This window comes from Biomphalaria glabrata, chromosome 13 (assembly GCF_947242115.1).
Source record: "Biomphalaria glabrata chromosome 13, xgBioGlab47.1, whole genome shotgun sequence".
NCBI classification, from domain to species: domain Eukaryota; kingdom Metazoa; phylum Mollusca; class Gastropoda; family Planorbidae; genus Biomphalaria; species Biomphalaria glabrata.
In genome coordinates this window covers 12,748,879-12,774,573 of record NC_074723.1, presented here as the reverse complement: position 1 = coordinate 12,774,573, position 25,695 = coordinate 12,748,879, and the positions used below count along the sequence as shown (strand labels likewise).

General features: G+C 32.7%; 1 protein-coding gene across 2 annotated transcripts; it reads left to right on the top strand.

Annotated features, from left to right (window-relative positions):
* The first annotated feature begins 1,359 nt into the window (after positions 1 to 1,359).
* Positions 1,360 to 25,695, top strand: LOC106058382 (DIS3-like exonuclease 2). 2 transcript variants are annotated; one of them, XM_056008634.1, is made up of 24 exons: positions 1,360 to 1,504; positions 3,264 to 3,509; positions 4,204 to 4,269; positions 5,412 to 5,465; positions 5,629 to 5,730; positions 5,854 to 6,028; positions 9,237 to 9,529; positions 9,743 to 9,890; positions 11,299 to 11,386; positions 12,263 to 12,362; positions 12,922 to 13,075; positions 13,879 to 13,991; positions 14,090 to 14,197; positions 15,078 to 15,146; positions 16,707 to 16,814; positions 17,495 to 17,631; positions 18,993 to 19,116; positions 20,343 to 20,402; positions 20,542 to 20,628; positions 20,999 to 21,146; positions 21,788 to 21,918; positions 22,303 to 22,407; positions 23,481 to 23,648; positions 25,125 to 25,695. In XM_056008634.1, exons 2-24 carry the CDS (start codon positions 3,411 to 3,413, stop codon positions 25,170 to 25,172), a joined length of 2,685 nt encoding a protein of 894 aa, XP_055864609.1. In that variant the 5' UTR covers positions 1,360 to 1,504; positions 3,264 to 3,410; the 3' UTR covers positions 25,173 to 25,695. The 2 variants fall into 2 exon arrangements, with proteins under 2 accessions (XP_055864609.1, XP_055864610.1); XM_056008635.1 differs by having other exon boundaries at positions 1,493 to 1,623.

Sequence of the window (25,695 nt, the reverse complement as noted above, 5' to 3'; positions counted from 1 at the left end):
TTTTATAACTCAACGAGAACATAGATTTCAAATGTTATTTCACCGTGGCTAGATCAATATTAAAACATTATATGGTTCAGGGACATACCAGGGTAGAAGACTAAAAGTAAAGTGACAACGATTCATTAAAATAAACCTAAACATAACATCTGTAGAAAAAAAAAATGAAAAGAAAGATAACCAAAGAAAATAGTTAGTAATTGTCTGTCTCGGTTATCGTTATTATTACCATTTTTTTCCACGTTAAAAATTGGATTATGAAAGAACTTTCTGTCAATATAAACTCTGCATTTTTTCTACGCTTTTAACAGGTTACACGATTCTGATCATATTTTATTGTACTGCTGTATACAAAGTACTAACAAATCTGAACAACACAATAACTAGAAAAGTGTTCATTTCAATGTAATACCGTTTGTGTCGTCATTAGATTTTATGTTAAGGAAACAATATTTAGATTGACTACTTTCAAACTATAAGAAATTGTTTATAATATATCTGATGTTTATTAAATATTCTTAAACATTCGATTATATTGTTAAATATGCAAAATAGTTATTAAACTTTTGTGAGTTTTAAGCCTAGACATAGAAATAAAAAGAATAGCTGGACAATTTTTATTTCATGATTTTATCAGCAATCTATAACGATAGTAAAAAAATAAAATAAAAAAAAAAAAAGATATAACAAGGCATTAAAATGCTCGTTTCTGATTTTTTTTAAAATTTGCTCTTAACACAAAAGAAAATGTATGATCTCAAGTTTTAGGAATAGAGATCCAAATACAACACAATGTTCTTATTCCCGCTGTTTTACATCCGTACACCAAACAAGTAAAACATAAACAAGCAAAAAAGAAAAAAAATACAAAGGTCATATTAAGGAAACAATTAAATATTCACAAACAATGCATCTCAGTACTGTAATATTTATTTCCCTTTTTCTATCTCGAACAATTTTAATTTAATACCACTAAATAATTAATTGGATGCTTTTTTTTATTGATTCGTGTTATATGTTTTATTAGGAACAATGAATAAGTTTGCAAAGCAAATACTTATATATATTTATAAGTGCAAAGTGCTATGGTGCAAAGTTTCAACTTGATCTGAAATTGGGAAGTGGGAGAAATAATGTGTTTACAATTTGTACTAGACAGACAGTAATGAGCTTTGCAAAAATACTTTAAAAAACAAACTAAGCTTATATAATGGAAAGAGCTGCCCAATTACGACAATATCTCTCAATATTGCAGCATTTTTTTTCCATTTAAAACAATATTAATCAATTTACAAAAATTAATTAAATATTTTTTTCTTTGGTTTGTTATATAGATCTATGAGCAAAGTTTCAACTTGATCCGAGAATGCGAAGTTCGAACTGGAAGGAAACCTTTTACTATTAGATATAGGTCTGTGAGCTCGTACAGTTCAGTGTGAAAAACTGTCATTCAAAAAGTGAAACCAAATCCTTTAACAAGAAACGAAAACTGAAGATAAATAAGGTAGGCAGCAGTTGCGGTTTGTTACACCATTCTTAGTAATTTTTTAAAAGCAGCTGTTACGAATTTCCAAACCATATCCTAACACTTATTGAATATAAGATATTACATCTGTTATCACTGTGAGTAAATGCAAAATAGATCCACAAGAAGGACTAGATTACTAGAATAACTAGATCAACATTTATAATTTATAAAAAATAATGATAATCTACTAAGAGTAACTAGATCTCACTAGGTCTAGGTCTAGATATCTAGCTAGATTACAATTACTAGAATTACTAGATCTATGTTTCTAGATCTAGATATAGAATCTAGAGACTAGATAAATATTATTACAATATCATGAATATGACTTATTATTTAATTATATGAATATTAGTTAAACAGTTAAAGTACTTAAATTTAAAGTTAAAGTAAATTACTAAAGAGACTGTTAGATAGATGATAGATCTATTGACAAGTATTGATCAATGCAATGGATATAATAATATATAATAATATTAAATTATGATTATCATATTATAACTATTAAACTAATAATATTTTATTTTTAAATAAATTTTTATTAGATAGATCTAGACTTACAACTATACTAATAGTAGATCTAGAACTTTATTTTATTAAGTATTTAGACTCAGACTGGGGTCATGACAAAGATAAATGGTTCACTGACAAATCCTTCATACTTCATGACATTTATTAGTTCACATGACAAAAGGTTCACTGACAACTAGAGTAAAGTGCAAAGTTCGAAAAGCCCCAATTTGTATAGAGGTTCGAAGGGTTCACTTTTTATTGCTAAAACTTTTTTATTTGAATGTTTACCAAATTACTACTATATTGCTACTGCGCATGCACCTTTTTTCTTCACTTCCGACACATACTATTTCCTTTTCCTTGTAAAGACTAAGTTCATGATGAGGTCAAACTCAGGAGGTGTGGAATTATTATTTTTTACTACCCGGTAGTGAAGGAAATGGGCTTAAGGCTTTTTTAAAATTTCATCTGGCACCAAATAATCTCCTGATGTGTTATGTTATAGGCCTACCTAATTAGAACTAGTTTACTTTTAACAAACATTTTTAGGTAGGCAATCAAATATCAATGAGACAATTAGATATCACAGCCAAATAACCTGTATGTTGTTAATTTTTAAATTAATCATTTCTGTGGAGTGTACATCTTTTACTATTTTTTTCTTTTTACAAATTTATGATGGTAAAAATTGAAATTTTGTTTTATGATTGTAACACATTGAACGATTGTTTTATGATTGTAACACATCGAACAATTGTTTTATGACGGTAATACCTTGAATGAGTGTTCACATTGTGATGTTTGTTGTGAATAAATCCATGCTACTCATTGTCCTTATTAAGTCTTTAAAGATAAATACATAAGCACTTTTGTGCTAAAGACTCCAATCCAAGGTAAATGACAAGCACTAGTCAGTTATAATCAAGACAAGAACAGAGCAGTACAAAAACTCATTCATACCTTATTCTGTCAGACTTTATCAATACCACCCTTTGATCAAGAAACATGAAAAGGACCAAGATGTCTGTGTGTAGTTGCTGAATGAACTCTTTATGTAGTGTCTGTTTTATTTATGTGAATGTTTCTGTTGTGTTGTTTTTAGTTTTTATATGTTAAAAAAAGGGTCCTTGTAATCACAACAAATTTCCATAAGGATCAAGCAGTCTTAGTCTTAGTCTTAACAGACAAGAAGTATAATTTTCAATGAATTTTTATATTACAGGCTACAATTGAAAAATTGTATGTGAAAAGATCTACTAAACAATTAGAACTCTGCACTTTTTATCAACCATTCAAAAATGATGAATATCTACAGTAAATTTTCATGTTAAAAAGGCACGTTTTCTAAGTTTTATAACTCATATAAGAAATGTCTGCAAGGAAACATAATAAACCAGCAGGAGCTGTCAGATCACCTGCTAACAATTCACATCACAAAAAGCCTCAGAGTCCATCAGTGAAGCAGAAAGTAAGTTTTTTTTTGTTTGATCATCACATCAGCTGTTTGTCTTCTCTTGAGCTGTTCATCATTTCTTGAGCTGTTCATCATTTCTTGAGCTGTTTGTCTTATCATTATAACATTATTGTATTTTAAACATTAAGTCAATATGTTACTTTATTACTATTATCTTTGAAATATAAATTAAAGATTCTATGTTACATTGGTATATATGATAATGTAATTTACATATGCTACAATGTTGAATTATATATATATAAAGTAAATGTTCTTTTCATGTTCATTTAATTGAAACTAAATTTATTACTGTATTACTGAGATACTTGACTATTTTATACTAGACATGGGTATAAAGTGTTGAAGCGTTTACATTGCTGGAGACATGTTCATTGTAATATAATATATAAATTAGTATCTTTTAAAATTGTTCTAGGTAAAGGATTTTCATGTATATAATAATTTAAAAAAAAGATAATATAACAAAAATGTCTTAAAGAAATATTCTTATTTATTCTCACCTGTAACGTTGAAGAATTCAAATAACTAGTTTTGCATCCAAACCATGATTAAGCTGTTTTCTATAAATAGAGGGAATGTATTGCACACACACACAAAGCCTGAAGATGTATAAAATGCTAAAGATAGCTTGAGGTTGACTATTTACTTTATATTAATTTTCTTTTTTTTTTTTTTGCATCGACAGATATATGAACCCTACTGGCCTCTTGAGTCTGTCAATGAAGGGATTAAAAAGGGGCAACTTATTGTGGTAAGTATATTTGTATAGTCATATCACATGTTATTTTTACTGATTTAAAATCTTATTTTCTTCGTGTGTGTGTGTACATAGTTTCCCAATCCCAACAGTATAGAAAAAAAACCCATCTGTAGTGAATCTTGAATAGCAAATGTCATTATTAAAATAATTTTGGTATTTCATGAAGGATTATGCTAAGGTTTTGTGTCTCAAATAGTTTATAAAGACTCTTAACTATACCCAGTGTGAGAAATAACTCAAGTCTGGTCTTATTATTTAGTAAACTTTAGTGTCCAACAATTTTACCACATAAAAACATCATCCTTGACAAACATTTTCTAGTCAGCAGCTCTTTATATCTTCTTTCCATCCCGTTTCCTATATTTATATTTGTATAATGGACTTCATTCACCAATCGTAAACAAACAACATTTAGTCACGTGATCATATTGATAAAACAACGAAAAAAACGTGACAACCATTATGAATTAAACATGAGATCGTAAATTATATAGAAGAGATAGAGCACCACATGGCTAAATGTTGTTTGTTTACGATTGGTGAATGAGGTCCATTACATGTAAAGTCAATAATCTAGCTTTCACTGTTCAAAACCCATCAGTTGCATAAAAAAAAATCTAGCTAAATACACCTATGCTCATTGCTCTTCTGCCAGAATGTATTTCTTCATTTCTTAATGCAGGAAATAGTTATGGCCTGGCCTCAATTCACTGGGAGTAGTTCACTTTGCTATTTGGAACTCCGAATTCACATTAATGGTCTTACTCTAGGTCTCAGCATTGTAAAGTCTTGGCCTGGACACAGAACAAGCTATAAGAAACAAATAGCATTTTGAGGCCTTAACAGAGACATTAATGATTAATCAGTCTCTAAATCAGCTCTTGCATTAGGATTCTAAATAGGGGTATAGAGCTTTGGCTGTCTATAACTTGATACAAGGGCTTACTGAAGTGAACTGATTTGAATTGTGGGTTATAGATTTATTTAGATATTTCCATTATCGTCTGAATGTATCATAGCTTGTTGTGTATCTTTTATCTAAAGAGTTTATTCATGTACAGTTTGTTGGGATGTTTAGTTTGTAATTACTTTGTCTGTCATTATCTTTGATTTTATTTATTTTAAAACTTTAGGGTCCTTTAAGAATCAACCCCAAAAACTATGAAGATGCATATGTACCTTTGCCAGTAAGTAATTGCAATAGATTGTAAAAAGTCTTTCTTTAAAATATTGTATACTTAAACATGTTTATAGAAATAGTAAATACTTTTATTACTTTTTAAAGTTATGTTACATTTTTTTTTTTTATTCTATTCTGAATTAGTTTCTAAATCACTTTTTGAAAAACAGGATGGCTCAGCAGATATTTTCATTTCTGGAATGAAAGACAGGAACAGATCTTTAAACACAGATGTTGTTGTTGTGTTGGTCAATCCTTATGAACAATGGAGGGTAAGAGATATCACTGAACAAGTTTGCATATTTAGGAACATAAAGAGGTAGGACTTAATGAAACAAATAAAACTTATAGCAATTCCATGATAAAAGTTATACCTGTTTTTCTTTTATATTCAGGTTTTTGTGGATGTGTTTGATGAGTTTGAGAAGTCATCTGTCAAGTCTAGCAAATCTTTAGAAGAGGTCAGTGATGATGACTCTGGTCCAGATATAGTCTATGATGACAGTGATAATGAAGCCAGCTGTGATATTGATATCGTAACAGATTTAAAAGAAATGAGTTTTACAGATGGTAAATTTACTTTTTGTTTTTACTAAGCTTGTATCACCTCTAAATCACTAATCAATTAACCTCTAAAGTTAATGTTTTTCTGTCTGTCTGGTAAAACATCCAATCTCGGATCAAGCTGAAATTTTTGCACAATTATTTCTTTTACCTGATAACACAAGAATCAATAAAAAAAATTAATAAATCAGTTAATTAACTATTAGTAATTAATTATTTGGTTTGGGATCTCAAACAAGGGAAAGAAATTGTTCTTGACCACATTGGTGGTTTAAGCTGCATTAGTCCCTTATAAACGATTATGTTAAAATTCAGCACAATATCCCTTTCTTTCTCCTAACCCCCTATTTCCTCAACTGGCACAGACAAGTGATAGGATCACAGCATATTTAGAAAGCTAAAAGCATGAAATGGCGCTAAACAAAAACAATGGTAAAAATATTTCTAATCGCACAGATTTATTGTTGGTCTAGATCAATTTCAAACTTAATTACATGACTATTCCAAACTAATTGATACAACTATACTTCATAAAAGCTTTGTTTTTGAAAAAGAATATTTTTTATGTCTTTCTTGTTTAAAACTTTGACACATTATTCTTTTCTTGGTTGACATGGTAATTTTTTAACTTTTAATTTTGAATGGAGCCTTTTTAAAAAAAAAAAAGGTTTAAGACAAATAAAAACATCAGTATTAACCTATCACTTTATTATTTCATATTTTTTCTTAGGACACTTGAAGTTCAATTGGGATTCTAATGTAATATTCAATTGATTCTATAATTACCATAGCAAACAAATATCTCCTACTTACTATAGCTTTTTGGTTTTAGGGCATTGAATACCACATTAACATTTTCAGCTTCTACTTGGCTATGAACTCAAAAATCTCTATTTAGCATTTTAATTTGTTAAGAACTGCTCCACTTGTTCCATGCCCTAAAAAGGAGTTATGAGGAAAAACGTTCTTTGGGGTATTAAAGGATAAATCTACAACCATTATTTAAAACAAGCATAAATCCTGACTTGACCAATTATAATTCAGACTTAGATCAAGAGCTGTACATTTTAGTCCACTTATGCTTTCTTTTCTTCTTCAGTATATATGATTTAACTTGATTTGTCTTGTTTGTTAGTGTGTTTATTATTTCTTGTTCATACTTATATGGCCTTCTTCAGTCATAGGACATCTAAGGCTCATCCTATAGAGGATGAGATGAGAGCCTGGATGCTTTAGTTGGAATGTCACCTACACAGCAGTTCCCCCTTCTCAATGCCCCTTCTTGGGTCCAGGGTTTAAAGGAATGTCAATAGCAGATACAGTTCAAGGTCAATTGCTCATTGTTGGGTCTGAGAGTCCAGTGTATTACAAGTGTTACTAATTGCCAAAATTGAAAGCTTCATATCCATTGCAAAGGTTTTGCAACCTTTTTTAAAAAGATATCAAACAGATGCACCACTGTTGCCCTTTATGGCCCAAGACCTCTTCAACATGCTTCGGTCATTGTTGCAAAGATTTGTGACAACAGCTGTTTTTAAAGAATGCACTTCAGTTACAGCACTGCTTAGTGCAGATTTGTCAGATATAAAAAATCTTCTGCCTCCTGGAGAAGTTGACATAGGTTTTAAAGTCAAACCTGCTGTCAAGGAAATTAAGAGTAAACCAGTGCAAGGGATATTTTAAACTTCCAGATGGAGAGCAGAAAGTTTCTGGTAACAACAGCCATAAAATTAATGACAAAATCTCCACTGAAAAATCAGCTTGTCCAGTGTTTGAAATGGCTACAGCCTAAAACCATTGTAGAAGATTTTGATGGTTCTTTAAGAGACTTAGATGCCACTTTGAGCTACTTAGTTCAGCTTGGCCGTGTCAGCGCAGATGACTGTGATAATATCAAGTCAGAATTCACCCAGTGGCACAGTTCCATTGTCACCACAAATTCTATAGTATTCCAGTCCTTTAGTATCCAATGTGATAGACTGGATACTTTTTTTAACCAACATATTAACAGTGAATTCAGTAAACTATGGGCACTAATGAGAGGAATTTTGATTCTGTCTCATGGCCAAGCCCAGGTCGAAAAAGGTTTCAGTACCAATAAAGAGACAATGTGCGTCAACATGATGGAGAGAACACTTATAGCCAAGAGAATGATTTGTAACAGCATTGAAGCAATGGGAGGAATTAAAAATGTATCAATTTCTTCTGCTGCTTCAGCCAGATCAAAGTATAGAATTTATCTGGAAGTTAGGGCTGAGGAGGAAAAAAGAAAGAACCTAAAAAGGAAAAGAAACGATCAATTTGAAGAACTTGAGGCTATGAAAGCCAAAAAAGCTAGGTTCGAAAGGGACATTACAAGCCTCACTGACTCTGCAGACAAGCTTGCAGAAAAAGCAGAAAACACTAACAGTCACAAATTTTTAATAGAATCCAGTGCTTTACGTCGCTCTGCAAAGCTTAAAAAAGAGCATATTGAAAAACTTACTTTGGAAATCGAAACCAAAGTGAGGGAGATCAGTGGACTCTAAAAAACATTAATAACCCTTGTATATATGTAAATATATTGTAAAGAATGGATGTTCAAGATGCGTTTTATGGTAGGCCTTACACTCGTACTAGTTTATAATGTATTTTTTGCATGTTTTGAATATCTTGAGTAAGTTATTTTTATTTAGTAATCAAATCTAAATTATTCCAACCTATATATATATATATATATATATATGGGCTATAAATATTTTTAAAAATTTTTTGGCGCGAATTTAATGTCCTGGAATTTTTAAATTTCTCCTTGAAAACTCCTTGAATTTCAATTAGACTTTGGTGCAGAAACCCTGTACAAACTGCCTAAAGGTCACCAGCTCCTGATTTTTTCCATGCTTAACTCCCAAAGCCTTTCTCGTGTTTTGAGTTTAGCAGCAAGGCAGTGGAAGGTTTGGTCTCTTAGGTGGGTATTCTGCCAAGGTTAACCAGCCTTCTGGCTTAGGCTCCATCTACTCCCATTTGCTTCTTTTCTCAGGTTTAACAATTCTGCTGGAATTTATTGTAGTTCCTCACTACTTTAATTAAATTTGTAGTCCACACGTGAAGGCCAGGAGATGCATGCCATTGGAAGCATTTTATAGGCATTGGATTGCTTATTCCATTACCACGATAGGCAGTAACAACCTTACCTTTGTTCATTATTAAGTTAATGTTTTAATTTTCACATTAGATGCCACCAATGATACACGTCTCCAGAAGACACCAAACTCTCAAGAAAGCAAAGATAAAAGTCTCAAGAAAACACCTAACAGCCCTTCTCAAGTTAACAAGGATAAAAATCTCCAGAAGACTCCAAACAGCTCACCTCAAGGCAGCAACATGAAAACTCCTGTAAAGAAATTTGTTTCAATATTAGATATGAGGACCAATGGAAGCTCTCTAGCTAAAGATTTATTTGGTGTAGGGAAGTCCAGTAACATGTCAGAAGAAGATGCCAGGCGTTTTGTTCAACGGACTGGCAGAGTAAGTTGTGTCCAGTTTGTTTTTCCCCATATCATGGCAGATTTAGATTAATCTAAGTTTATTTAATCATTTAAATAGTACCTCAGTTAATGATACAAATTGTAAAAGAATTTAGTTGACAGTTGTTTTTTTTAACTTTCATACATGAAATGACTGTTGAGTTTGTAGAGTTGTATACTTTCTAGACTCAAGTGTTTTTCTGTTAACTTTCAGGTTGTGTATATATATGAAAAAAAAAATTCCAGAGCAGCTAGTGGGCGCCTTAAATTGATGCAAGACAAAAATAAACGTTTTGCGCTGTTTTCTCCATCAGACAGCAGAATTCCACGTATTATCATCCCCATGTCTGAGTGTCCAAAAGGTAAGTATACCATGCTATTTTAACACTAGTTGTGGATCTGTCTCATTGCTTCATTAGTTTCAAATGTTTCTTTAGGTCCTATTGTACAGAGATCTTAAGTTGCCAGAGTGAAACACAAAAATACTTCTTTCATCTGTCTCAAATGAAGCTCTTGGTACAACCCGCCCATTTCCATTTAGTCTTTATTCTCACTCTTCTCAATATTCATGTTGACAAAAAAAAAATCAAGATTTAGTAAAGATCCAGAAACTATAAAGTCTTAAGATGTATGAGATGTTGACTTTGTGAGCTAGACTGATTGTCAGAAAATATCTACTTGACATATAAACATTAATATTTGGAAACTTGCAGTAACACTAAGGGAAGATAAAAAGTGTAAAACTTATATCACCCTCTTGGTGATTGAAACAAATAGTCATTACATATAATAGAAGGAGGTCATGGACATGTCATAAATAGTAGTAATAAATATAAATATAATGTAAATAATAATAATAAATAGTAGCACAATAGATTACGAACAGACAACTCCTCTCTTGGCATAAACATTCATATGATCTTTCTTGATTTTTTAAGAAGGCTTCATAAAACTTATCATTGCAAAGCTTTTGTGAATATTGAAACAAGTTGGATTAATAATGATATCTACACAAGTCTTCTGATTGTATTAAAAAGTTAAAGTTAGTACCTAAAAGTTTATTCTCATTTCTTACTGGCTTGGACATGAGAAGTAATGATTCAATGGGGGGTGCTTCTTGAAACAATACAAGGGTAGTACTTGAAGGATTAGACCTCAAACACCAGAAGGAAACCACTTTGCTATGAAGGTTCATAAACCAAAACAAAGCAGGGGGACTCTATTTTTTCATGAACCATTGGTGATTGACCTATTATATTACTATTAATCTTATTATAAAGAAAGTCCTGGACTGAGAATTTAATATATTGCATCACAACCGTTTAAAATGCATTGTCATTTCTGGTTTATACTTTTATAGCTGGTATGCTGGTGTGTCCATCTCCAGGTGTATATATCTCTTGATGGGAAAGAAAAGTGAATGGCCATTGTGCTGGTAAAAAAAAAAAATCAATAAATTCTCGTGCAGCCATCTCCCGTTTTCACCTATCAATGGGGCCCTTAGGATTAATTTTTAACATCATTTCTATTCATACATTAACAACAAGGTTTTAGAAAGAGAATAAGAAAGAATTGTACAAATAAAATAGTTTCCTTCTGTAAAATGAAAACATCTCCAGTCCTTTTTTCAAAATACATGAGAGCTTGTTTGTTTGTTTGTTTAGTTGAACCACTTACAAAAAAAATAACAACACAACTCCCCCATTTTGACTAATGTTAATATTTGATCTCAAATTTACCCTAATTTAAAATGCTTTCATTTACTTTCAGATTTCTATGACAGGCCAGACATTTACGCACAAATATTGTACATAGCCAGAATACAACAGTGGGATGAAACATCCAATATGCCTTTGGGGTAAGCATCTTATTCTGTACACCTTCAGGGTATTAGAAGAGATATTATGCAAGCTACACCATTTTAGCTTAGTTCAAGTCTATAATGAACATGCATGACCAGATTAACACAAGGATATGCATAGGACTTAATTATCTTCTGTTTTGAAGGCATGTCTGTAATTTATATGAAAAGAAAATACTTTAATGCTTTGTTTTCAGTGTGGGGTTTTAAGACAGGTTTAAAAGCTTAAACTATATTACATTTATGACAGAAGAAGAGCAATGTAATGTTAAGTGTAAAGTAAAGTTCCCCTTTCAGACCTTGTGATCTATAGGGCAGATGATGTAAAAGTCATCTGTTTCTGTGGCCAATAGTTAACAAAGGTGTCATGTGGCTATTTCATTGACCAAACACCTTTACTTTTCCCAGCTAATGTCAGGTAGTCAATTATGAGCTAGGTGGATTCTGGGGCCCCCTAAAGATCCCAAAAATAAAAATCCCAGTCTTCACCAGGATTCAAACCCGGGACGCTTTGGTTCACAAGCCAAGCACTTTACCACTCAGCCACGGCGCTCAAAGTAATGTAAGTTAATTCTAATTGCAAAAGATTTTCTGCCTGGAAATGTGTGACTACATATTATTCATAATATACTTTGAGAACCTATTTCTTAAAATGAGGCACCCTTATAGCTTATTGAACTACACAAGGCTTAGCCTATATTTTGTGTGCAAATGTGAGAGTGAATATTGAAGATGAATACAATAGATTTATCAGATCTTAGTCACTTAATAGTTTAGAGATGGTCATCATTTTTTAAATACAGATCATGAATAGCAGCAGTCTTATACCTTTTGCTTATAGCACAATAAATTGTTCTAATTCTTGTATTTCAGATGTCTGGCAAAAAGTTTAGGTGAGGCAGGTCAGATAGAGCCAGAAACAGAAGCCATGTTGATAGAGTTAGATGTGGATGATACACCATTCTCAGATAAGGTTGGCACACATTAAATCTTTGATTGAATCTTTCATATTTTATAAAAGCAGATTTGTCACCATCTATCCAAAGACTAAAACATAGAATAAAATAAAAATAAGTAACCAACTAGAAAAGTAAGCTGACAGTATGAGAGTTTAGGTTTGGTAGAACTATCATCAGATTTTGTGAGTCTATAGTCCTACAAACAAAGTTAGGATTTGAAAACTTCAACAAAATATTGATTGGTCAACTGACAGTAGAGAAAAAGTTTCATAATGTGCACAGGGCTCTTGTGTCATAACCACAAAAACAATAACTGCATCTTAGAGGCTATTGCTTCAAATCTAGTAGCATATCATCACAAGCTGATGTATTCAAATGAAAAATATTGCTAGTACAAAACCTAAACTATATTTTATCACATCATCACCAATTAATCCTTTAATGCAGACATTATTTTTAAATGAAATTCTGGCTATTTGTTCAAGGAGATGTAGATAATTTAGAAATGACATTTACATTTCTTACAAATGTAAAATAATTTCTTTTAAAATTCTTTGCTATATAATTAATTAGGTAATTGAGTGCTTGCCTCAGAATTTGCCTTGGACCATACCAGCTTCTGAATACACATACCGTAAAGACCTTAGACAGTCATGTATATTTACAATAGATCCAGCCACAGCAAGGGACTTAGATGACGCAGTATCTATTGAAGAGTTAGGAAATGGTAAGTCTTTAGAAAATATAAAAAAAGTAAAGTTCCCCTTTTAGATCATGTGTTCTACAGTTAATAAGGGTGTCATGTGACCAACTGCCTTTGCTTTTCCCCAACTAATGTCAGGTACCCATTAGAGCTGGGTGGACTCAGAGGTGCCCTAAAATAAAAAATCCATGTATTCACCAGGATTTGAACCTGGAACTTTTTTGTTCTGAAGCCAAGCTCTTTTGCTTCACAGCTCACTTTGTCCAGCCAGCTTTGCTTCAGATGACTCTTTCTTTCTGTGTGTAGTCGCTGAATGAACTCTTTATGTTGTCTGTTGTATTTATGTGTATTTTTCTGTTGTGTTGTCTTTTTATGAGAAAAGAGTCCTTGTAATCACAACAAATTTCCGTAAGGATCAATAAAGCAGTCTTAGTCTTAGTCTTCTTGGTGCTCAGTCCATTGTACCTTAAAAAATGACTTTTGAAAGGGATTTATGTCTGACAATGTGCCAAAACCAGCTGAGCTTTGGTCTCTTTACAGTATTGAGATATTCCTCCTTTTTGACTTGTAAAAGTACAAACTCTATTTGTTTTCTTTTCCTGGTATTTGATACTCAACATTTTTCTGTAGTATTTACTCTGAAAGACTTGATTTCTTCTTTCAGCCTTGGCATTCAGGTCCTTTGAAGCTTACTTTCTCTTCTAGATTTTCCAGTTTGCTCATGATGGCTTTTAGGCCAAACTCAAATGTGGTGATCTCTTCATGGTTCTTTTCCTGAACATATTTCTGTCTGGCCAGCCTGTAACAGTTTGCCCGTTTACTTTCAGGTAATTATCAAGTGGGAGTTCATATTGCGGATGTCAGTTTCTTTGTTCAAGAAAGTACAGAGCTGGATACAGCAGCTGCCAGTAGGGCCACCAGCGTTTACTTGGTTCAGAAGGTACAGTATCATCTCTACAAAACTTGAAACATGGAGTTTGAGAAAGGCTTAGCCAGTAGTCTCATTTTATTGTGGTCCTAACTTTGTCTTTTAATTAGGTGGTACCCATGTTGCCTAGACTGTTATGTGAGGAGTTGTGCAGCTTAAATCCTGACCAAGACAGACTTGCATTCTCTGTCATATGGACAATTAATGAAGAAGGGGAGGTAAGATTAAATGAGATGATTATCTTATTTATATATATAAATTGATGCTGATGCAAATATGCTAACCTGATAATGCCTACTTCTGTTAGAAAAAAACTACCCTATATTTCCTAACAAAGATAACTGAATAATAATTTTACTAAAATAATTTATTTTTTTTTACAAAAAAAATAAATAACTTCAATAAATTGAAAAATATGTGTAGTTACGAAAATTGTAAATAGGAAAAAAAAAAAAAGAATTCAGTTTGTGTAAGCATGTACAGTTGAATGGTATGTACGTCAGGCTATTAACAGATGGTCCTAAATTCAAACCCTGCCTCCCGCCATGAAAAATTGTATATATGAAAAAAAAAAACAATTAAGTTTGTGTATAGAATGCACATGGTGGCCCAGTTGAATGGTATGTGCCTCAGATTATTGACCAATGGTCCCAAATACAAACCCTGCCTTCTGCCATCATACAAGAAGCTTGGGCTAGGACTTAAAATCTTCATTTCTGACTGAGCATCTGAAGCTTGTCAAACAAATAGCTTTGTTGAAGTAATTAAAAAAAAAATGTGTAATAGTCAGTTTGTATTAATCTTCATCTTTTATACAATATATAGGAATGTTTTTGTTGTTTAATGTGTCAGTATGACCAAACTGATAGGGTAGGCTACACACAAACTGTTTTTATTTGTGTGTGTGTGTGTTATTTTCACTGTCTCACTTTACAAACATTTGTCTAACAATAATAAATAAATGAATATTAATGACAATAATGATTTTTCTGCAGTGGTCAGGTAGATTTCTTAAATTAAGTTTTAGCAAAATCATGTTGCTGGTTACTGGCAATTTGTTTTTCTTTAGTAGGATATTTTATCTTTTTTTTTTTTCAGATCTTTGATGAGTGGTATGGCAGAACAGTGATAAGGTCTTGTGTGAAATTGAGTTATGAACATGCTCAGGTAAATATATAGCAAGTTTTGCAGCATGAGTTTGATTGTAAACATAAAATAGGAATGGGAAGTTTAGTGTTGAAACAAATGAGAGGTGGAATAAACATGCCATGTAGGACATCAGAAACCAGAAGACAATATTTGAGAAAAAAATAGTGAAGGAAAAAAAAAGCCAAGCTCTATGAAGCTCCAACCAAAGCATGAGTTATAGATTGCTGCACTACTGCATTGCAGCCGCACCTGGTTCATTTCTCACATGGCTATCAATGGGATTTCCCCTCCATAAAAACAACAACCTTGGATTGGTAGTGTTAACCAGATTAGCATTTATATCTAATAATAATGTATCTTTATTATCCTTGTGGAAATTTGTCTAACAATATGTGCATTACACTACACTTAACATACCATTATAATTATGGATTCACTCATTCTGTCAGAAAGTTGCTTTGAATTTAATGCTTTGATTGCCAGGGGGGAAAAAGGAATTCTTGTATCTGTTTTTTTTTTTTTCTTTAATCAGTGTCTTGTATGATCTCTATGATGGTAGAATGTTATAGTCATGACTTATATGGTGTTTTAGTTTTTGTAAAAATGTTTTATCTTTCTAAAAAATGTTATTCTCAAATTGTTGTTTAACAGTGTTCTACCTAAACCCTGTCTCCACACTTGTTTCAGCCATAATATATAAAAAATATTGTTGCTGCTTTAGACTGTTAGCCTTGTTAGGTGTGTGTGTCTGTGCTTTTATTCTCAGTATTTTGGTAGTGTTATTCAATCTAAAGATTACAAAAGTTCAACGATGTTGTTTGATGGTTGTGTTGGTTTAAAATCATTTAAGTATCTATACATAACTACAATCTTTCTTTTACGATAATTATTACAGAAAGTGATAATGGCTTATATATTTTGAAACAAGTAAGATATAATAAATACTTTTAAAAAAATTCTCTCCCCTGTTGTGCGAAAAAAAATATAATGTATAAATGTACTCAGAGTTTATAAAATTCTTGATAGCCCTATAGATCCAGACTTACAAGATCGTATGCAAAATGTTCCTGAAGGTCTCTTTATTTATGTATTTAACTCAAATAAATAAGGCAGAAATACTTGATGAGGTGTATGTTCAAGATAAGGATTTTCAAGACCAAATTTAATTTAGAAAATAATATTTCAAAAAAATTATAATGGTCAAATTAGAGATTTTCTAGGGTTGCTAATTAGCTAGTAATTCTTTTCCCTAAGATAAACATCAACTGTCAAATTTCTAGGTAAATTGTTGTAGCCGTTTACAAGATCCATATCCAGGTTTTTCCTAGTTCCCCATGAATTTGCAAGCTGAATAGAGAAATTGCAATAAGAGTTTGAAAAGGTAGCATAAGACAGTGGGTTCTGGCAGGATGTCTGACTGAAGAGTTGTAGAGACCTATGACACCATCATAAACTCTTTGCTTATTAAAATATGATGAATACCAATAATGGAAAATTCAGCATATAATATGTCAGATGATTCTCTGGGATGTTATTATTATCAAAACTTTAATAAGTTGAATATTTTTTAACTAACAGGGTTTCATAGATCACCCAAACAAAGTATGGACACAGGATGAGCTGCCTCCCATCACTAATGGTTTCTCCGTTCAAGATGTGTGTAAGAGAGTTTTACAGCTGAATAAGGTGAGAGACCTTGAATATATATACCATGGGTGTAGACAACAATATATGTTCAATGTTTTAAAAAACTTTTTGTGTGCAAGTTATACTGTATTTAATGCACTTACTATAGTATGTTAGTGACAATTTAGATTCACAGTATTGCTCAACTTGGTTTGAATATCAACCCAATTACATTTTCTGGTTTTAAAAAGTTGTTTCATAGTAAAAAGCAATGATATGTGACTATTTAATAAAAAAAATATTTCTTTTGAAAAAAATGAATTTAATAGAAAAAAAAAACACTTTAAAAAAATTGGAATGAGTTTTTTTGTTTTTTTTTAAATGTCATTTTAATACCTTTAGAACAAAAACAAGCTTCAAAAATACTTTATTTCTCAAAAAGGCCTTATGCTTTGTGGTATCAGCAAATTAAAAAAGCAACAAAATAACACACTAATAAAAGAACACTACACATCCAGTTTTGACTAAGACAAGAGTCCTTGAGTTTCTCATCTCATTATGAACAAAACACGATTAGGTCTTTTTAAATGAAAGTTAAACTGCTGTTAACTTCCTTTCCCATCCTATTGTTTTTAGTAGTCTATTGTAAACACTGCATTCTTTCAGCAATAGAATTTATTGTTCTTGATTTATGTCTGCACAACTGAACTGGGTTTTATCTGCTCTATGATTTTGTTTAGATAGCACTCAGTTTGAGGAAACAAAGATTTGACAATGGAGCCTTGAGGTTAGACCAAGTGAAGATACAGTTTTCACTCAATAAAGAAACTGCACTACCCAATGGTTACTCTGTCTACAAACAAAAAGATAGCAATAGGTAATTACATTAATAACTTTCAACATTTTTTCTTAGGCTGACTTCTTGGATCATACATTAACTCTTTAACTCCTTGATTATTTTCCATGTTTCTGACAGAATTGTTTATTTTTTGCTTTTGTACACTCTACCCTGTTATGATTAAACTTCAATAACATTTTTGTTTGTAATCATAAAACGTTACTTTTGGTATAGAATTATAAGGGAATGTGTCACAGTCTCAGTTGACATTGCATGATTCAAAGTTCACGTCATGCTAAGAGTTTAAAAGACACGTGGAATTCCTGATGTAGAAAACAGGAAGTAGAATGAATAAAGTTGACTTTGAGTTCAGTCAAGTCAGTCGAGTCAGTAAAGCCAGGTGGGATACTTTGGACCGGGTGGTCAGTAAAGTGTTACTCTCTGTACGAGGCTGTCTAGTATATTTTTGGTCCAGGATGGACAGTAGCGACTTAGAAAAGTCTGTAGTAATTTCAGTTAGAATGTATCTTGTGGGCAGTTGTTGCCAGTGGTCTTTTTGAGACATGTATTAGTTAATCTATATTTCTGCACAGTGTTACCTGCTGAAATGCGGACGTGATTTGTAATCTAGAGACTCTATATATTGGATACATTTGATACCGCTGTTATGCGGATAGGATTGTTTGTTATTTCTTGACTCGTAGCACTAACAAGGAGTGCAGTATTATTATTATGTTGTAAAATAAACTTTATATTTGTCTGCTAAAATGGACTTAAATCAGTTTATAGCATAAATAATTGTCACGTGTCAAGAGTACTCCAGGAAGCAAGAACCCAGCATTTCACGACATTCGCATTCTTCAACATTACACCATTTAACATCATTTACATTTTGGTGGCCAGTATTGTTGTGTCCTTGACGCACAGACTTCTTGAAGCACTCAGAATATTGACAGAATGACAGCTCTTTTTATATAACACAAATACAACTTTATAAATCCAAAAATTAATCTAATTGAATGGAGTCAAATCAATGAAGGTATCATTAATTAGGAGAGAAAGAGTTAATGAGAAGATATACATTGATTTTTAAAGGAATAGCTGTCGGAATTAATACATATATATATATATGTTGTATTTTACCCTGAGAGACCATATTTTTCCTTCTAGCATCTCATGCCATATACTAAGTACTTGGCTGTCACACTATTTTTTGCCTCTTTCAGATATGCTTATTAATTGTTTTTCAAAAAAAACAACAACAACATATAAAAGAATTTTTAAGATACAATAATAATAATAATAAAAGTGTTTTATCTTAACAACAGTAATTTGATGAAAATAAAATATTGATGGATTACACTTACGAAGTTAAATGATATTGACTTGTGTATTTTCAGATTGATAGAAGAATTCATGTTACTTGCCAATATGGCTGTAGCCCACAAAATCAAGCAAAGTTTCCCACAGAAAGCCATCTTGAGACGTCACCCTCCCCCTCAGATAAAACCACTTGAAGTTATGGTAGGTCCTGATTGCCTAATCCTTTAAGTTGTAGAGAATCATTTTAGATTGACAACTGTTATGTCCTGGTGCTCACAAAACTTCTGACTTCTATGGATGGCACTGGGACTTGCTCCATGGACTATTGCAACTGATAAAAGGACATTTCATTGTTATAATTTTTTCATTTATTATTAAGAGATTAACATAGAGAGGAATCAAGGAATGGACAATAATTTTTTTTGGCTCTGATTTCTGTTTGTGTTTATTTGAAGCAAAAACATAAAGAAAGTAGTCATTATTGTTGTCAGAGAGAGATGGAGTGACCTCTTGATTGCTGGGGGAAAGCTTACCATACTGACCGGATCCAAAGGTATGGAAAACCAATGCAATTTGGGTCAGGTGGCTGCAGGAATTGCCTGAGAGCAGTGGTCTTAACACTGTCCCCCCACCTATGGGGGCTCCAAAACCGGATTTTCTGTCAGCTTTTACTATCTTTGCCTTAGACCTTACAGAGACACACAAGGCAGTGGGGCTATTTACCTAAAGCTAGGGGTTTGGTTTGTGGACAGCATTGTGTGTGTCTGCGTGCCCAGGGGCCATGACTGCTTCACATCTTGACGCCAAACTTTCTCCAAGACCCTTGTCTGTCCAATGGCTTTGTGAAGCGTTTAGTGTAGTAGCTTATCTTGTTGCCACCGATGGCAAGCCTCTGTGATAGGGAATCACTTGCCAGTACATAGCCTCTCCACAGCAATTCCAAAGACAAACAGACACAAACACTCTTTAGTTCCCCTGGCAATCAAATCATTAAATAAGAACAATCTGATATAAACTTTGTCACATGTAAATTATGAGTGAGTCTGGTGTGAATGTACACTTTGGTTTCTTATAGTTATAATGTTTTTTGTTTGGTGTAATGCACAAATTGTAAGACAAATTTCCATACGGACAATAAAGACTATTATTATTATTATTATTACAACATTGATGTCTATGATCAGATTCATAACAATATTTTAGTTGACATTCAATGACAAGCAAGTTTATTGACAGTACCTTGTCTGTTTTATTACAACAAATTAGATTCTGAAACACTATGTTGACTTCAGCTTTAATCATCAGTGAATTGTTCAAAAAATGTTTAGTATTTAACTTTTGTTTTTGAATTAATAGTAGTAGTCATGAACCTAAATTTATATTAAATGTATATAAACATTACTTGTATTTTTCTTTTAACTTGACAGGAAGAGCTCTGTGATAGCCTTAGTTTAGAAATAGATGCTTCCAACTCCAGCACTTTACATGTACGTTTTTGTTTTAATAATAATCTGGTTTATTTTTTAATGTTTGTGATTAACAATAAATGGATGTAGTTTCTAAAAACACTAATAACTAACATATTTATTCATTTACATGCATATGTAAATTGTTTTTTTTTTTCAGAAAAGTTTATTAAAATATTATGGAGAAGATGAATTCTCTCAGTCCAGATTTCAAGTTTTAGTTGTATTGATCTCCAAACCCATGCAGGTAATACTTCTAGAGGAAATCTGAGTTAGTTCCAGCTGAATTCAAGTTTTAGGTATATTGATCTCTAAACCCATGCATGTAACATTTCTAGGGGAAATTTAGATTAGTTAGTTCCAGCTGAATTCAAGTTTTCTCATGATTATATATGTCATAGACTTGTATTGTGAATTTAATGATTGCAGAAAAGAATAAAACATTGTTGTTACACCTAGTAAATTAGTTACTACAATCAAGTGGGAGTCAAGCACTCTCTGAGTAATCCAGTGCATGTATTGCCTGGAAGAAAGATACTTTAAACTTAAACAGAAATAAAAACAAAACAGGCTTAAAATTTGCAAATAAATGTTTACAATTTAATTTTCTTTTTCAGTTGGCCAAGTATTTTTGTGCAGGAACATTTCAGGATGAAAGTTTGTTCCACCATTATGCCCTGAATGTTCCCCTGTATACACATTTCACATCCCCAATCAGACGTTACCCTGACATTCTAGTTCACAGATTGTTGGCTGCTGCTCTAGGTATGGAAATTATGATCTATAGAACTAGTTTTTTTCAAAATCTTGCTGTTTAACTAAAATATTTCTTTTGTAACAAATAGAAAACAGATTATTATTTTATTCTATAGTACAAGCAAGGTATTAGTGTTCTGAAAGTGTTATCAAAAGTTATGGTGCAAGGCTTATACATTGAAGTGTTACATTGTGATGTATTATCATGTCTGACATAAGCCAAAAAAACACCTCAGATACACTTTAAGATAATGATATAGAGTAATTCTGAGACATTCCATTTATTGAACTCTCTTTCTACTCTCATTAATTTTTTTTTTTTTCAGTGAACAAAATAAAACAAAAGTTCCTTTTTCACTTAGAGACCTTACTTATCATTTTGTCAGTACCATGGCCCTTTATTTTCTTCAACAAAAGTTTGACATCCTCAAAACCTGTGCTGGTTATAGAACATTGTGACATTTAAATCCAACAAATATCTTAGTATGGCAGCCATTGGCTTGCTTACTACTCAGTCATTGTTTGACTAGAAAAAAATGAAAACATGTCTTTCATTTTCAAACCAATATTTCTTGAGAGCATGTATCCCAGAACTGTTTTTCTAAATAAAGTTATTCTGAAATCTCCAAGTATTGATTGTGTGTGTTCAGGTTATTCTGAAGTCACTGAGATGTCCACCCAGCTTCTACAAAAACAAGCTGACTACTGCAATGATAAGAAGCTGAATGCCAAGATGGCTTCAGACAGGAGCAATGAGATGTACTTCTCTATTTTTGTCAAGGTATGCATGATGCAAACATCAAGCTTTGGAAAGGGGGGAGATAGTTTGTATATGATGCCTAACCACCTCCATAGCATACCCAGAACTGGGAAAAAATTAAAATGTGAAAAAGTCATTGAAAACTTTCTGGTTTTATCTGACAGATTATTTTTGTTTCAAAAGAATTTGTTGAATAGATTTCTTATTTAACATTAAACTCTTAGACTGTTGAATTGAAATGGCTACTTTTATTGGAACAATAACCATGTTAGTGAGGATCCCCCACACAAAAGGATAATAATAAAGTGTTGATATTTGTGTGTTTTATCTTTGATTCATCTTTTCAAAACATTGTCATAATTTTGCCACATTGACTGCCATTTTCACCTGTTTTTCCCCACACAGGAAGTGGGCCCACTAGAGGAAACTGGGATGGTGATGGCGGTGTTGGACAAGTCATTTGATGTTCTCATTCTCAAACTGGGCATTGTGAAACGAGTTTATCTTGAGGTTAGTCTCCATGGGATGCTAGACAATCTGATTCTAATCTGTTCTCTTGCAGGTTGTACATTTCTAACACCATAGATATGTCATGAACAGAATTACTTGGTGGCTTAGTGAGCAATAGTCATAGCTGTTGTATTCCAATTTTTTTTTTAAAGCCAATGATATAGAAATAAAGTACACAAGAATAGCATCTGTCAAAGAAAGGACTTTTATTTATGATTTTGCTTTATATATGTTTTAAGAAAACACTGCACTATAAATGAATAGGAAAGACAAATGTTAATTCTTGTTAAGGGTACATAAACCAATCTGTCCAGTTGTCATTTCTCTAGTCTGTTCAATGAGAAAAGATTGCCATGACATTTTTTTTCCATATTTTTTTTTATTAACTATTCTCTCCTTAATTATTTACCACATTCTGGTGGAATCAACGTTGGTATCGTCAGTTAGGAGAGAAAGAGTTAATAAGTTTGCAAACATTGTTATTGGGCTTTTTTCATTTTCATTGGGGCATTGTGCCAAGTGGTAAAGTGCTTGGCTTCCAAACTGAGGGGTCTTGATTCAAATCCCAATGAAGGCTGGAACTTGATGAAATCCAGTCGTTATAATAGGCCTTAACACAGACCTGTGACATGGCAATGAGTAGTGTTTTCCACTGTTCACAGTGCCACATCCCAGGTCTGTTTAAAGGCCTACTTTAATGATTGGCCTCAATTTGATTCAGGAGTTGTAGGAATCCCCTGAGTCATCCAACTCCAATGGGTACCTTATGTACATTGGGAAAATAAAGGCATTTTGTCATTGTGCTGGTCACATGACACCCTCATTAACTGTCAGCCATAAAAACAGATGAGCTTTACATCATGATAATGTGCTCCCATATATTGTATGGCCTGAAATAGTTACTTTTTCTTTTTATTTCTGTTACTTACTAGACCTACCACCTTAAATTAACACTGCACTAAAATGAGGGATTCTCATATAGTAATTGCCTTATTGAGAGTTTTTACTATAAAGTTATTTCTCACATTGCCTTGCTCAAAAAAATATCACAATATTTTATTTTAAATTCTTAGAAACTACCATTGGTGTCTAGTGAATTTCGCAAGAATATGAAAAGTCCAGAACTGGTCATTGAGTGGTCAGCTGATGAAGTCTGTACTCGTGCCACACGCCATTTAATCACATTGTTCACATTGGTGGAATGTTCAGTATTTGCTGATAAGGAACCTCTGAAGTGTTCAGTAAGTAAAAAAAAGAAAAGTAAAGTTCTCCTTTCAGACCTTGTGGTCTATAGGGCTGATGATGTAAAAGTCATCTGTTTCTGTGACCTACAGTTAACAGCGTTCAGTAAGTAGTGTTTAGTAATTAGTCAGGTCCTCTAAAGTGTTTAGTAAGAAGACTGGTCCTCTGAAGTGTTTAGATAGAAGACTGGTCCTCTGAAGTGTTTTGTAAGAAGACTGGTCCTCTGAAGTGTTTAGTAAGAAGACTGGTCCTCTGAAGTGTTTAGTAAGAAGACTGGTCCTCTGAAGTGTTTAGTAAGAAGTCAGGTCCTCTGAAGTGTTTAGTAAGAAGTCTGGTCCTCTGAAGTGTTTAGCAAGAAGTCTCATCCTCTGAAGTGTTTAGTAAGAAGTCTGGTCCTCTGAAGTGCTTAATAAAAGCCTGGTCTTCTGAAGTGTTTAGTAAGAAGTCAGGTCCTCTGAAGTGTTTAGTAAGAAGTCTGGTCCTCTGAAGTATTTAGTACGAAGTCTGGTCCTCTGAAGTGATTTGTAAGTTTGTAAGTAGTCTGGTCCTCTGAAGTGTTTAGTAAGAAGTCTGGTCCTCTGAAGTGTTTAGTAAGAAGTCTGGTCCTCTGAAGTGTTTAGTAAGAAGTCAGCTCCTCTGAAGTGTTTAGTAAGAAGTCAGGTCCTCTGAAGTATTTAGTAAGAAGTCTGGTCCTCTGAAGTGATTTGTAAGTTTGTAAGTAGTCTGGTCCTCTGAAGTGTTGTGTTTAGTAAGAAGTCAGGTCCTCTGAAGTGTTTAGTAAGAAGTCTGGTCCTCTGAAGTGTTTAGTAAGAAGTCTGGTTCTCTGAAGTATTTTGTAAGAAGTCTGGTCATCTGAAATGTTTTGTAAGAAATGTGATCCTCTGTATCACTGAGTAAGTAGCGTGATCCTCCAATGTTATCTTAAGATGTGTGGTCTTTTAACAAATCTTGTAATATTTTTATATATAGTCTTTGCTTAATGTGGTAAGGTTTAAGTTAATTGTTTCACTGCTGCCCTCTAGAGGCCATAAAAACAAATCAATTTGAATGAACTAAGCAGTACATTATTGGAAAATCCTTGCCTCTATTGGGAGTTAGGCATGAAATCACTAGTTCCACACCTAAAATGTCCAGGAAGCAACCGTCCAACCTTCCTGGACAGGGACAAGGTCTCACTAACACACTCTCTCGCACATTCAACGAAGACTAAACCATTCAGTTCAAAACATCTGCAAGACTATTCACATTCATAACCTGGGAGTACTTAAACAAGAGGATATCACTATCATACCAAAATATCAAAGTAACATTCACTCTTGCCATACCTCCCCCTGACACCACCCGAATGCCAGGTTGAGGCGGAGAAGCATTGTCCAGGATAAAAGTCTAATAGTAATTGTGAACTGACCAAAGATAAAACTGGAAATGATTGTAATAATGATTGTAATAAATGAATGCATCTTTTGTATTCCTAGTGTGTCATCAAACGACCAAAGGAGGAGATCACATTAGCTGCAGCATAACATTGCAAGTGTGACCTACATTTCAAGCCTGACCAGAAGAATGATAGCTGCTCCTTTTAACAGTATTTACTTTTTACCATTTTAAATGCCTGTTGATTCTTTTATCTCCAGTTTTTTATGTTTAAACAATCTTTCTCTTTGGGATGTCTTTGTACATTTTCATCATCAAATATATGTTTGTTTCAGTTTTGAATTTAAAAGATCACACTCTCTGTTTTGTAAAAAAAAAATATGTTACTTTTATTGTGTACTTATTATTATTATGTAGATATACTAATTGTACATAGGGTAACAGATAGATGACATTATTTATATTTATACATGAATTGGTTGAAATGCTGTCATTGTATAGGTTAGAGTCTAAACAAAAAAAATCATATCTGTTCTCATGTCTTACATTATTTTATTTCTGACAGCATACAATTCCTGAGTTTATTATGTACCAGTATCTAATGCAGTGGCCATGTTTCTCATTTAGTCAAGTGTAAAAAAAAAATTCAAGAAAAAAAATACTAAGCATCAA

What these genes read in the sequence shown, in the direction of transcription:
- LOC106058382 (XM_056008634.1), top strand. Translation starts at nt 3,411, where the DNA reads ATGTCTGCAAGGAAACATAATAAACCAGCAGGAGCTGTCAGATCACCT. An exon ending in ATCCTTATGAACAATGGAGG is followed by an intron (nt 5,731 to 5,853) that starts GTAAGAGATATC and finishes TTTTATATTCAG; the next exon opens with GTTTTTGTGGATGTGTTTGA. An exon ending in TGAGTTATGAACATGCTCAG is followed by an intron (nt 15,147 to 16,706) that starts GTAAATATATAG and finishes TTTAACTAACAG; the next exon opens with GGTTTCATAGATCACCCAAA.